The sequence below is a fragment of the Poecilia mexicana genome, unplaced genomic scaffold (assembly GCF_051168715.1).
Source record: "Poecilia mexicana isolate PSO_F unplaced genomic scaffold, ASM5116871v1 scaffold_16, whole genome shotgun sequence".
Lineage (NCBI taxonomy): Eukaryota > Metazoa > Chordata > Actinopteri > Cyprinodontiformes > Poeciliidae > Poecilia > Poecilia mexicana.
Window position 1 is genome coordinate 28,530,638 of NW_028263385.1, and position 13,762 is coordinate 28,544,399.

The following is a 13,762-nucleotide window of genomic DNA, read 5'->3' on the forward strand; positions in this document are numbered from 1 at the left end:
AGAGATTGATAACCTTGGATAAAAATATCATGTTAATCATGTGAAATTGTAGAACTAAAATACAGAATATGATGTAATTACTTTAAGCAGAAAAGTTAGAACTATGCAAAACGTTGCAAAAAATCATGCATGTTAAAAATTTTACTTTAATAAGAAAGATAGGTGCTTCTGTGGTTCCCACATCATTACTGTCCTGAAATATTCCCAAACAGTCGAATGTGTGCCTCTTCCAAGTGAAGGAAAAGGTGTAGTGGTCTATTTTAAGCCTGCTGGGCATTGGCGTGTAGCAGCAGGTAGGGGAGGGGCAATGTGGTTCTACTCAGATCTTCAAAAATAAAAACACTGGAAAAATCTCCAATCACTTTAAAAAGTTCGTGTTGTTTTCTATGAATGTGCTAGTGGACTCAGAGACTGGATCTTTCCGTCTCGATGGTTTTCAGTCCATCAGGGTTAAGTAAGAGCTCAAGTTCAGGGATTTACTGTCTAAACTAAGCTTCTTGAAGCTTCTTGAAGTTTAAACCACTCAACAACAGCTCGATATAAACATGAGCGCTCAAGAACAAGAGATCTGTTTGGGCTGGCATTAGACTCACACATTTACTGCAGGAGTTTTATGAATTCAGATAACTGTTTTGTGGAAGATTTGGTTGAGATACTTCTTTAACTGTGATCTGCTGAGCTTTAACACAGCCAACAAGTAAGCAAAGCTCCGTCTCAGTCTTTACAGAATGCCTTTAAGGCCACAATAGTGAAGCCGAGAAGTCCCCGGCTTCACGCATATCGCCTTGTTTTACAACCACGCAATATGTCTTCCCAAATGAACGATCATCCACCACTTCAGTACACAACAGACCCTCCAGTGCAGCAAAGGTGCAAGAGGAGGGAATAAGAGGGAAGGAGCTAAAAGAAAGGAAAAGAGAAACAAAGTTGAGTGGTGCCAGCTGCTTTGCCATCTGTCACTGTCATGGCTGTAATTTGGGATACTATGTTGAAACAAGTTTCTTGAGAAGAGCTGGACATAATTCTCCTTGTTTTCATTTGCAAGTCCCTGATGGCCGCCTGGTGTGTGCCAGTGCAAAAGTGAACTCTGAAAAAAATGTTTAAAGGAAGACGACCTTGAAAAAAAACAACCTTCTAATTTAGCTGTTTGTGGGAAACGGATCGCAGTAAGGCACTCAGTGTTTTTTTTTTTTCTTTACATCCAGCCGCTCTCTGCAGGTCACTATTAGAAATTAAAGAGGTTTACTCGACCCTCTCCTTCTGGTCACACTGGCCAAGAGGAAAGTGGAAAATAGCAGAGGCTTAGCTCCCTCTTCCAAAAAGGATGGGCACCCTACAGGGATGCAAACCCCTGCTGGTAGACCTTGATAAGTCCTCCCTGTCCCCTAACCTTGCCTTAATGCCTTTGATTTTTCCAGCCTTGTTGGCTTAGGGTCAACCAAAGACAAAGGCCCCGTCCAAATGTCTCTAGACGGATGAACAACCAAGCAGAAGAAATCCAGTCTTCTGACAAAAAAAAAAAAAAAGAGGAGGTCCATGACGGAGATAAGAAATCTGATCGTTGCTAAAGCCAGATGAAGGTCTGGAGAGTGTCCGTTCCCTCTCCTTGGTGGTCCAACAGCGCCTCATTAGATGGATTTGTGCGAGGCTGTTGAAGGAGGAATATTATACCGCGGGTTTGTCTGCAGACTAATTGGGTAACAAAGACCGTTTCCAGCTCGAGAAACCCATCTTTTAACGGTGCGAGTGCTGAGCCTCTGATAAGAAAGTTCAAGTCTAATTCATTCGGCGAGGGCCAAGTTCACCATCTTTATCTTATTTACTTAACTCGGTGTAAATATTGCGAGGTTTTTTTTATGCAGCGGATTTAATAAGACCCCATTTCTCTGAAGTGCACACAGGGATCAAACTACAGAAGGTGGCTAGGTGGTGCAGATATCAAACAGCTACTCGCCGGTTCTGTCCGTCAGTAGAATGCAGTTCCAACTTTTCACGTTTCCTCTCTTTTGTCTTAATCTCCAGTCACGTTTCAATCTGTTGCACTTTAAACCGCAGTTAACTCAGTGCCATTTTGAACTCTTTGTCACATTGAAACGTATAAACTGGGGGTGAGTCTTCCATAATATAAAAATCACACACACTAGATTCCTTTCTAAAGCATCCTGAAATTTCTAACTCTGCAAGTGAAGAGCAGGGAGTTCAAAAGAATATTAAAATCCAATACCTAAAGGGGGACACCAAGGTTTATCTTAAGTCGGAGGCTTTATTCAAGCATCATGCCTTCTACTTTATTGTTTGTCTTTATTTACTGCCTCTGACTGATCCTAGTCTTCCATGCGTGGTTATGAGAGCAGGGATTTGCTGTGACCCCATTGACTGATTGGCTCCTGAGTTTCCATTTCTTCCTCTTTGAAGAAATCCCAAAGCCTGCGTGTTTATTCCAAGCAGGAGGAAAGAAAAAAAGAAAAAAAAGGGGACGATCTGTCCAGAGAATACACCACCTGCCACCTTGACCCCCAGGTGCCATGGTAATATCCATGCAGGTGAACATTACCAACTTGGGGTTCTCTATTATGTTCTCCACACGCGGCTTCCTTCCGCTCGGGAGTCAGACTCGACTCGTGCGCCGAAGATCAAACAAGTTCTTCCCAAAAGGAATTGAAATGGGAAATTTGGAGTAATTCAAATAGTGAGTAGTGAAGCGACAGGGCTGTGTTTGGTCCCCCTGACCGAAGCCAAGCACACTCTACCTGTGTGTGTGTGCTCTACCTCCGAGACACGATTAAGTCCTGGAGCACATGCATTACAAATATGGCTTTCACTTGTTTACGACTTCAAATAGTCGTCAGGACATAGGCGCTTTTAGATAGTTACAGCAATACACACGCCTTTGGTTGTAGAGTTTGCTTTCACAAAGGAAGGTGGGTATATTGAAACTGGATGCCTTAGGAAGGTGGAAATGAAATACAGTGAACATAAAAAGTTTGCACACCTCCGCTTTAGGCCAGGTTTTTGCGGTGGAAATAAGGAGGGGGGGCAATAGGGTTCCACCGTTTAGTCTGACATATTCTGTACAATTCAACGGAAAAACAAATCTGTTTGGAGGTAAATATTAAAAACGACTGTGAAACTTTATTAAGCAACTTTTTTTAATTTAATTTCAGGATTCAATCTTTGGAAGCATCCACATCTGGTCACATTTTTCTGCTCTGCCTTGCTAAAGTTCTCCAAATCTATCAGATTGTGACATCACTTCCTGTCCTCATAACCCTTCAGGTGTTCTTATGTTCGTTTTAGTTCAAGAATCTGCCGTGGTTTCTCCAAAACTATTCATTTTTGGTGTAGAGAGTTCATTTTGACAGATACTTAGACGTGCTGATTGTACTGGGTCCACTGGCAGATTATTTCACTTACAAATATTAAAGGAATTATTCATCTAAAACAAACTCCTATTTTTCCCTGAAAAGTTATTTGTAAGTTAGGTTTGTCCTATTTCATAAATACTAACATATCTGCACTAAAAACTGGACCAAAAGCACTGAGTGAGATTTAGTGTTTTTACAGTACGTCCTCTCAGACCAGCTTCCATCTAGGTGTTTTGTCAGTTATGGGGAAACCTTTTGCTGCTATCTTCTCATATTTTCACCAATTATTGTCGACTCTCTTCACTTCCAGAATGGATATTTTTTAAAGCCTCTCTCCTGACTGATACATTTGTACAATGAGGTAACATTTACCATTTACTAATTTCTCTGCAAATACTGGCTGTAACTAAAGTGTGTGAAAGAACAAGTGAGAAATAAAGTCCTTCTAGGACAGCTGGACTTTGTGTCAGATTAAACACATTTCTCTGTAATTGATGGTTGCTGTGTTCCTCAGAAGAATGTGCTGCAGCATCATGTTGAACACACATGCAACCGGTTATTACATTTTTTTTTGTCTTTTCCCTCCATAGCAGATGTTTTTCAGTTGAATAATGCATACTTTATCTTGTATTCATTTTTCAAACCTGGCATTTGTAGAGTTTTTATACTCTCTGTATAGTTATTTCTATAGTTCAACTTAATAGAAAGGAAATGTAGGAGAGTGAAGAAAGAAGGGGGTTCATTACCTTTTAAATAAGCTGTTAGTGTTTAAAGTTACTTCTCCAGTTCAGTTGGCGCCTGATTCAAGACAACATAATGTTGGGTTGTGCTATTTACAATTAAGCACCGCTTCTTAACAACCCAAACAGCCTGTCATCAGTCCGCTTCATTACACTACGAGAAAAAAAAAACAAAAAAAAAACAACCCGGCCCAACATACAGAAAACGCGCCACGCCACCCGTAGTCACCACAAATACAAGCACTGTGTGCATTTCAATGGAGCGAAATAACCAATAGCGAATGCAGCACATGAACTTTGATGCTTACAGTCCAGTCAGCAGGATAAAAGGTGATTTAAATGAGAAAATATTTACCGCTCATAGCGGCACCATGATAGCAGCAGCCAAATAAAGGCACATGTGATGGGTGTCCCTTTAAAGATTCCGGGAACAGCGGTGACTCTCTCTCAGTTTAATCGATTTTAAAATGAAAAGTCAATTTAACAAAGTTGAAAAGGGAAAGATGGGGCTGAGGGAAGAAAGAAAGAGAGAGAGAGCTGGAGGAAGAGGGTAAGAAAGGGGGTGGGGGGGGTGTGTGAAAAAACACATTCTCTTGCACTCAAGCAGTAAACTAACTGCCGCACAGAGCAGGCAGAGATTTCAGCTGAATTATCTCCCACCTCACATTTGCTCTTAGGCAAGCAGTTTAAAAAGCCAAGCGATTGAGCCAGTGATCCAATTTGAAATGCAGAAATGATTAGAGCAGCTTGCCTCATTTCATATCGAAAATTCTCTGATTTATGACAGGGCACCAGCCAAGATCTATCTCTGAAGGGAATTAGTGTGCGATTCCTGCATATTTCTGTTATTTAGTCTCCCCAATAGCAGATGCTCTAGCCTTAGAGAGAGGAAGAGAGGTAGCGAGGGAGGTGTGGGGGAAGTGGGGGGAGAGAAAAACGGGACGAAGGCGGAGCGTAGCTATCTTTTCATTTCGGCAGATGTAACCACTGTTGTTTAAAAAAAAAAAAAAAGAAAAGAGGAGGAAGTGACTCAAAGGAAGACTTGAGAAAAACGGAGGCAGGCATTTCACCACTGCAGTTAGGATGTTATTTCAGAAACCTAGTTAGGATTTACACACAACTTGGATTGTGGGAGAGCACAGACTGCAGGGTTAGCCTAGCTTTTTTTCTTTTTTTTTCATTCAAGAAAAAAAAAGACCTTTGCAAATTCATCCATCCTTGAGGCTAAAGAAAATATTAATACGCAGAGCGATAACAAGGGCTAGAGGAAAATCTCCCTTAATGAAATTTCCAGTTGACCACATGCAATTTGTTTCATCGCACTGAACAACTAATTGCAATGGACGTTATCAAGGTGTGAGTGTGCTGTCTGCTGTAAACTGACTGGTAGAACAGGTACAAATCCTTTATCCTCTCTCCCATGTTAGAAACAGAAAACATAGAAACTAGACATTCCTCATACATTGAGGAATGTGTGTGTAGTAGTGGGTGTGTGTGTTCTCGTTCATCTCTAAAACAGGACTTGAGTGTCACAGCATGGCAACAATAACATCGTTATTCGTTTTTACAGTAAAATCACAGACATGACTTTATCATTTTTGATTTTTGCTAAATATTGTTGTCTTTTGACAGCAGTTCATATTAATTAAATACCTAAAGTGTAATTCATTTAACAGGTAATATACAGCACCAACATTTTGTGTCAAGATTATCATGTGCAAATTCATCTCAGGTTATCAGTTTAACTTCAGCAGAATGTTATTAAGAATATTATTGGTTTCACTAAGAAACGGTTTTCATCATTTCATAACAGATACTGGCAGACATTTACACACATATTGTCTGAAGTGCTACTTTTTCTGAGCCGAGAGGTTATTGTAACAGTTCAAATTAGGCTTGAAACATGTCATTTTAAGTTTAGAGTGGATTTTATTTCCGTAAAGCTTTTATTGTGGAGGTCTGAAGGAAGGTGGGTGTCTCAATGCAAAATCAATGTTTCTTTGCTTCTGGATTTAAGAAGTTCTCAGCCAGATCTAATGACACTTTTCCAAATAAACAATGGGTGCTAAATCTTGTGACTGTCTGAGGATGTTGTCATTCTACCTTCTCTGTAAAAAAAACAGCATGTGTTGCAATGGATGCCTTTTTTACTGAAGTTTTGTCTACACACATTATGACCAATTCTCAGTTCACTTTGGTGTTGATGTTGTTTAGCAACTTTTGGGGACTTAAGAACAGCAAATAGCTTTTTTTCCTTACAGACGAAGTATCAACACTCCTGTCAGTCCAGCTGAGTAGTGGAAAACGAGTTAAACTGACAAAGTAAATCATTCCGAAGACTGTAGATATCCAGCTAGCTTACTTAGCATTAGCTGCAAGGCCACTAATGGTTGAGTTCCCGTGTCACAGGGAAAACAAATTATCTTCAAAAAGCCTTATTTGTACAAAGTCATTTTTATGTTTAAAAGCAAGACATAAGGCTCCCACACTCAAAAACAGTCCCATGTTTTCAAGTGTTTTTAGTATTAGCATCAGCATTTAGTTAGCCTCATGTAGATGGAGCTTAGTTAAATACCGATGCTAGCGTTGCTCTGATCAGGCTCTCCCTGGCTGATCAGCTCTGACCTGTTAGGTCCATTTCTATTTCTTTTTGTTTTGTTCTTGTTTTACTGTAACACATGAAATAGACAATTTACTGCATGTTCTTGAATCGTGGCACTAGCTTTAAATCCAAAAGGTTTTCTTTAAGCTAAAAACTAAGTTAATGTTTCAATTGTCAGAAAACAGTTGGTGTTCTTAGTTTTGATTCATTTATTAAGTATTGGCTTACTAAGCCTTGATAAATTGCTGAATTTGATGCTAATTCTTACCATTGTAATCTTTAAAACCTGTATCATTCATTAAAAAGTCTTAAATATTGTATCTAAAATTAAGACCTTGAAATGTCTTAAGTTCACTTAAGAAATGTTAGTTGTCATTAAATAAGTTAATCACAAGTCTTAAATTTTGTCACGTCAGAACTATTTAGTCTCATATTTTCCATGAAGTTTATTTTTCTCGCGGGACTTTTCTGTCAAGAAAATGTTTTAGTCGTGTGCAGACATCTTCATTATGGCCTTTGACTTGAGGCACGTGAGGTTACCAGGAACTAGTTGCTTGCTAACTAGCTAGAATTTTTTTCAATCTACTATGGGAAAGTGGGTTGGCCCGCTTTTGTTGCCAACCCATACAATGTTACGTGCTTTCTGCTAAAAATCATAGCACTACTATGTATATATATGTAACTTTCTTTGTACATATCTGTCATGATGCATCTCCTAAATTTAATTCGCAATGGTCTTAAAAGGCCTTAAATGTGAGTTGGTGGAACCTGCAGAAATCTTGAGTTATCAGGTCAACCTTATGAAGGAAAAATATCTAAATAAATCTGATGAGTCTGATCAAGAGCATAGAGCCACAATACACAGAATGTGTCCTTATGGATGATGCTATGATCTCGATTTTTCCCAAAATAAATGACACATTTTAGTTCTTCGCTGTCAAATTTAATCATATTGCCCTCCTCTTTCCGAGTCTTAGAATTTCCTACGTCAACACAGGACACATTTCACAACACATTTAAATTAATTTAAGCCAGTCTTGTTTTTTATTAGAACAGTGCTGCGTTCACACCAGGTGGGAGCCGTAAGAATTCAGGGAATGTCTTGATGTATTCAGACTGAGTGGTTTTGATCTCTCAGTTGTCTAAATCCTGCAGCTGTGGGATCAAGACGGATACAGTGCCAGGCGGTGACCTTGTTGGAGGGAGCGAAAGGGGAGTCGGGGGGGCAGGAAGGGCTTGTGATGAGGAAAATAATCATTCCCAACCGAGGTCCGTATCGATTTCACCTGGCCTGACCGTGAAGCGGTTTAAGAGTAGCCGGTGGTGGTGAAATGGTGAGCCGTGATATCATTAGCTCGTTGTTTACACGGGGAAACCGGGAGCGAGGAGGAGAAGGCTGAGTGTCACAAGCCACTTTCTTCTTCACCTCCTTCAGCTGATCAGAGGATCATGGTATCAAGGAGGGATTAGTAGCGACTTGGGATTTGTGTGATTGGTTAATTTATTGCAGTGATGGCAGGTCTTTCATCTATGGCAACATTTAATCAGCGCAGCCACAGAGGCTATTACAGGTTAGCTCCTTTCTGGAGTCAGACTGGATGTGCCATCAGCTCTATCACAATTCCCCCTGAAATTTCCAAATTATCTGGAACAGGCTTTAGCTCCTCAGTAATAAAAATTAGAACAGATTCCTGATAGAAGCTTTTTGCTCACACAGGGCCAATTATAAATAGCACAGTCCTGGCTTGGAAGAAGGAAAAGAGGAAGAAAAAAAAGAAAGAAAGAGGAAAAAATCCAGGTCTGAGAGATGTGTGCGGAAACTTATCGTTCAGCCCCGGCTCCGCTCTGATCCAAATCCGTGTGGCTGAAAATTTATATTAGATGTTATCACAGAGGCACCTAAGTCTTGAAAAATCAATGAAGGTTATCTTTTATGTTGCAGCAACTTGTGGAAATATTGATTTTCATTTTACAGCGAATTTGGAGCATCAGTTTGTAATCACTTCCTAGCTGACTACACTGTTTGGGTCACTGTATCTCTTACACAGGGGGGTTAGAGGGTGGACGGTAACAGAGCTCAGTGGGAAGAAAAAAATACAAGAGTATTGAAACCACTGGAGTGAAGGTGGAAGGTGGATAAACCAGAACAGAGTGCGCAGAGAGGGAAGCTTAGAAGCTCCCGCAGCGATAACTGTTAGTTTGTTAAACTGATACTGAATGATAAGTGCAGTATTTACTCTAGTATGAATTAATCATACTAAGAATAAAAATTATTGAATAACAGCACAAAAAAAATTGGCACTCTTTCACTGTGATACAAATGTTAAATTTGTAACTGTTTTGCTTGGGTCACATACCAGTATTATGGTATTAATTGAATTTAAAAGTTATCATTTCAAGACCACTTATATTATTTTATGTTCCAAGGGTTTAAAGTACTTTGTTAAATTGACTTTTCATTAAAGTAGAAACTGCAATCACCAAGTAGGAACCGGGCCAGAAGAACAAACTGCTTCCATCAGCAGCTGGGGCGGGTTTTTAAAGGACAACAACCAATCAAAATGTTGTAAGCTCTAAGTTTAAACCTGCAGATAATTTTGCTTTTGATTTTATCCAATCTATTGTAGATTACTGTTGTATATTCACCCCGTAAGGTGGTGCCATCTAGTGGTTGGAGGTATGCCCGGTTAGGCCATATTTAGCTAAGGTGTCTATTAAGCACCTACATTTATATCTACTGTGCGTAATATACTCAGATTAACAATCATTAGTTAGTGTCTTTGTTGTCAATCATTTGCTTGACAACAAAGACACATTATGTTTTTTTCATGTAACTTAAAACAAATGGTTAGATGGATGGACCACTGACCTAACCTGTTAACAAGCTTGTTATACTCCTGAAAAAGCAGAATAAGTACTTGTAAATGACAAAATGAGGCACGTGTGCTACAGTCTGTGTATTAAAATTGAAAAATTAAAACGGTAGTATAATGCAAATTTGACTTTTTTCAGTTTTACATCAAGTTATGACTTCATTCCGTCATCATAAACATACCCAGAATTTTGCTTTGGTTCATTTACGCATGTTTGAGAAATCCTCAATCTCCCATGGCAACCGTCAGGAATGCCTAAACGCTTGCTCATACAATGCGGCGCCTATTTACCCAAAGTTCCGCATTGGAACTGCAGTTCCCATCTAAGTTCCCGCCTGACCTCATATAGCTCCTCCAGACTAGCGGCAGCAGCAATTAGCAAATACCTGGTGGAACTGAGCATCTGCAGAGCTCTTAAGAACAGTTGTAAACAGAATCATGGATGACATGCTGTTTGGGGTTGTGTCGGAAATAGTAGGAGGTTCTTAAAGAATCAGTGACCCAATTTCAAGGCATCAGATAAGCCATGTTGAAAAATCAGATTTCTTTTAAGCTATTTTTGATATAAAAAGCATTTTCATAACAACTCAAAGTATCATAGTTACTAGATTGTCCTATAAAATGGTACTATATGGCTGGAAAATACACAATAGCACCACTTTAATAATTAAATATAGATAACATTGTCATAACTGCAATAATAATGTTGGGTTGTTTTCCACAGCTTCTGAACATACAAATCACTTGTATGTTAAATTGTTCACCTAGTCAGCAGATGTTAGTATATTTCTCCCCTCTCAACACTGTTTTGAACTGAAAAAACGGCCTCCACTTGCCACATCACCTAGTTTGTGTGACTCCCATCTAGACGAGGGGTTGGTTCCCACAAAGCCAGTTCATCGTGTGTTACCCTCGCTTCGGGGCGAATTGCAATTTTTTGCCTGTCAATCTGTGTTTTTCCTGTTTTCAGCCACTTTGGCCAACTCAACGCCACGTTGTCTTAATCCCAAATATGTCGCGTGCCTTCTTCTCTTTGTTTTGGTGGCACCTGCATGCGTGTGTGTGTGTGTGTGTGTGTGTGTGTGTGTGTGTGTGTGTGTGTGTGTGTGTGTGTGCATGCGTCGCCCTTTTCAAAAGCACATATTTTAGCTATTTATTTTTATGTAAATCTGCATTTGGTGTGGAGGCGGAGAAAGGAGAGGTGGGCGTTGGTGGTTGTTGCTGATAAGTTTCCAACAAAATGTAGCCAAAGGAAATGAAAGAAACTGATACCTAAATTGGAGAATTAAAAAAAAAAAAAGTTTTAGAAAAGGAGAATTTCTCTCAATAACAAGTGTGAAGATCTCCCATGAATGTAATAGCTGGTGCAAGCAGCTGGAATATCATGAATTCCCGGAGGCGCGCAGAGATGGCAGAAGGGGCCCCTCTCGCTGCCTGAATAAGAGATGGCTCCAGCCTGGAGATCTGAGAAAGGGTTAATCTGATTCCCATTTCAGATAGTCGTCCTGGCAACAATCGGCCGGTCTGCTCTGCTCCTTTGACAGGGGTGTGAGATTTTCAGGTTACAGAGATAGAAGACTTTATTGTGAGGCTAATTTGAAATGTGAAATTGTGGATGACTTAAATTACAGAGGTCCCCCTCCCCAACACACACACACACACACGCACACACACACACACTCTCTCTCTTTTCTTTCTCTCTCTCTCATCTGCTGCCAGCACAGGATAAGAAGATGCCAGGAGAAGTATTAAGAATATCAACAGACACAATTTACTGTCTGTGTTTGATCAATTTGGTGCCGTGTCCTGCCAATGCACAGGGTTTTTTATATATATATATATATATATATATATATATATATATATATATATATATATATATATATATATATATATATATATATCTTGTTTTCTTACTGTTCTTTTTAATTTTGCCCACAGATCAGATTGCTATCAGCTCCAGAAGCGCTTTTTGCTGCTTTTTTTTTTTTTTTTTTTTTTTTGTAAATGATGCTCTTCAAATAGTGAGAGAGAAAAAAGAAATCTGTCCTCCAGCCTCCAACTCAACAGAGTTCATAGAAAGAGACACGGGTGGGTGGAGGAGTAGGAGGAGGAAGGGGGGTGGTGGGGGCACTGCGCTCATCTCTTGTGCATATCTGTGCCAATTCAGACCTTTAACATGCTCAAGTGACATTTGCATTTATCCTTGAAGGTTGTTGCCTTTTGCGGGGGAGAAGTAAGTGAAAAGCTCCGGAGAGGGCTGTTTTTTTTTTTTCCTTGCATTAGTCAGATGGACAGTGTCCTGTCCCTGGCTCGCTCAGATGGAAAAAAGAGAAAGAAACAAAGTGTCAAGCTTGCACACCCAACCTATTTTTTTTCTTAGCTAAACTATTTCTGTAGCGTCTTAATAAAGGGAGGGATGGGAAGGTAGCATGGTCAGAAATTAGTGGCCTCAGAATATTGACAATGTGGGCACCATAGTGAATTATAGTGCCTTGCAAAAGTATTCATACCCCTGGGACATAATTTTCATTTCCATTCAGCTGGACTTTGTTAATCCCAAATGGAAATGAAAAGTTGTGAATCATATAATCCATTTTTTTTCAAAGCAGGAAGGATGTCTTGTAGCAATCTGCATTACACCGGTTCTGAAGAAGCCTCTGACTGAATATATTCTGTTGTTTTCAGTCTGATGAAAATGATGCTCAGGGTTTGTTTTTTATCTTTCCACAATAATTTCCGGGGATCTATAGCAAATTCCTGGAGATTTGATTTAAAAAAGTGCCTTTTTTTAAATCACTTTCGAAGTTGCTACCAATTCACGCCGCTTTGCAAATAAAAAAAAGCTGAGAAATGTCATATGGGTTTAGACTCAATGTCATTCGCTCAGATGTAGGGTATCTGAGCCCATACATTTCATTCAGGTGTGTTAGAACAGGACATGTTAAACTCATCTGCTTTAGATTAGTTCTTGTTAGAATGACCTTGTCAAAGTCCAGATCGAGATCCATTAGTGAACTAAATGTTTACAGTCACTCTTCATCCAATATGACTGAGCTGTTTTGGAAAGAAAAATGGTCGAAATATCTCTAGATTTGTGTCATTTTAATTCTGCACTACTCAGTGTTTTCCTGTCATATTGATACCAACATGCTGAAGTTCAAAAGGTACAAATATGTATGCAAGGCATTGGGGAAACAGAACAGAGAAAGAATCTAGTGACACTGCACCATGGGAATGTATTACAGTGGACCTGGTTCTCTATCTCTATCGCTGTTTGATTTTTTTTCTCTCTCCTTTTAGAAGAATAAAAGTCCACGTTTGACCTCTGACCAAGAAGAAAAACGACCTTACACATTCAGAATAATTTTCCGGCATATTATAAAAACCCTAACCTCAATCGCCCTTTGAAATGGATACTGATTCTTTAAATTCTTCCACCGCTTGTTTCAGGAAATAGTGAGATCCTGGTGATAGCGCAGCACAATGTGCCCAAAGTTCACCGCAAAACACTCACTTCCTTCTCTCTGAAAGTCACCATCCTATTTATTTTCCTTCCGTTTTCTTTTTTTTTGTGATTACTGGACACCTGGTGTATTCATCCTAATCTGGACCATCTGATACTGGATCACCAAGTTCACTTTCTCCTTTTTGCTCTTCCTTTTGCAGCGATTTGTCATCATTCCAACCCATTCTGCAGCTTTTGTCTGGAGGCAGTCACACACACATACGTGTATTTGTGGTTTATGTTACCAATATGACTTTTGGGGTGTTTATGGGGACTCACCTTTCACACATACAGACATACACATAAACATCCATGACTTTTACATTCTCCTCACTGGACTGAAGTTGCATGCTGTTTTAGCTCCTGAAATTGTCTCTTTATGGCCATTCAGGCAAGCCAAAAGCATAACTCGGTGCTTATTAATATTTGTTTAATCACCAAAATAAGCAAATGATTAGTGTCTGTTATCTGTCCTTGACCAGAAGACGAAGAGCACGGTCCCGGTGGTGCTGAGCGCCGGCCCCAGGTGGCTTCTGGATGTGACTTGGCAGGGAGCAGAAGACAACAAAAACAACTGTGTGGTGTACAGCAAAGGTAAGCGAGCAAGCTCTAGCTTCCTGTTATCTCCCCTCACCTCGCCATGCCACAATCCTAAACTCCCCCTCTCCTCCTTC

The 13,762-nt window shown here is 39.8% G+C and overlaps 1 protein-coding gene across 1 annotated transcript in view; it reads left to right on the forward strand.

The window, feature by feature from the left end:
• The window catches only part of zfpm2a (zinc finger protein, FOG family member 2a), a 166,849-nt gene that overhangs the window by 89,794 nt on the left and 63,293 nt on the right, over positions 1-13,762 (forward strand). The window contains exon 5 of the mRNA XM_088013832.1: positions 13,571-13,682. Coding sequence (XP_087869958.1) covers positions 13,571-13,682 — 112 coding nt within the window. The remainder of the gene's footprint in view (positions 1-13,570; positions 13,683-13,762) is intronic.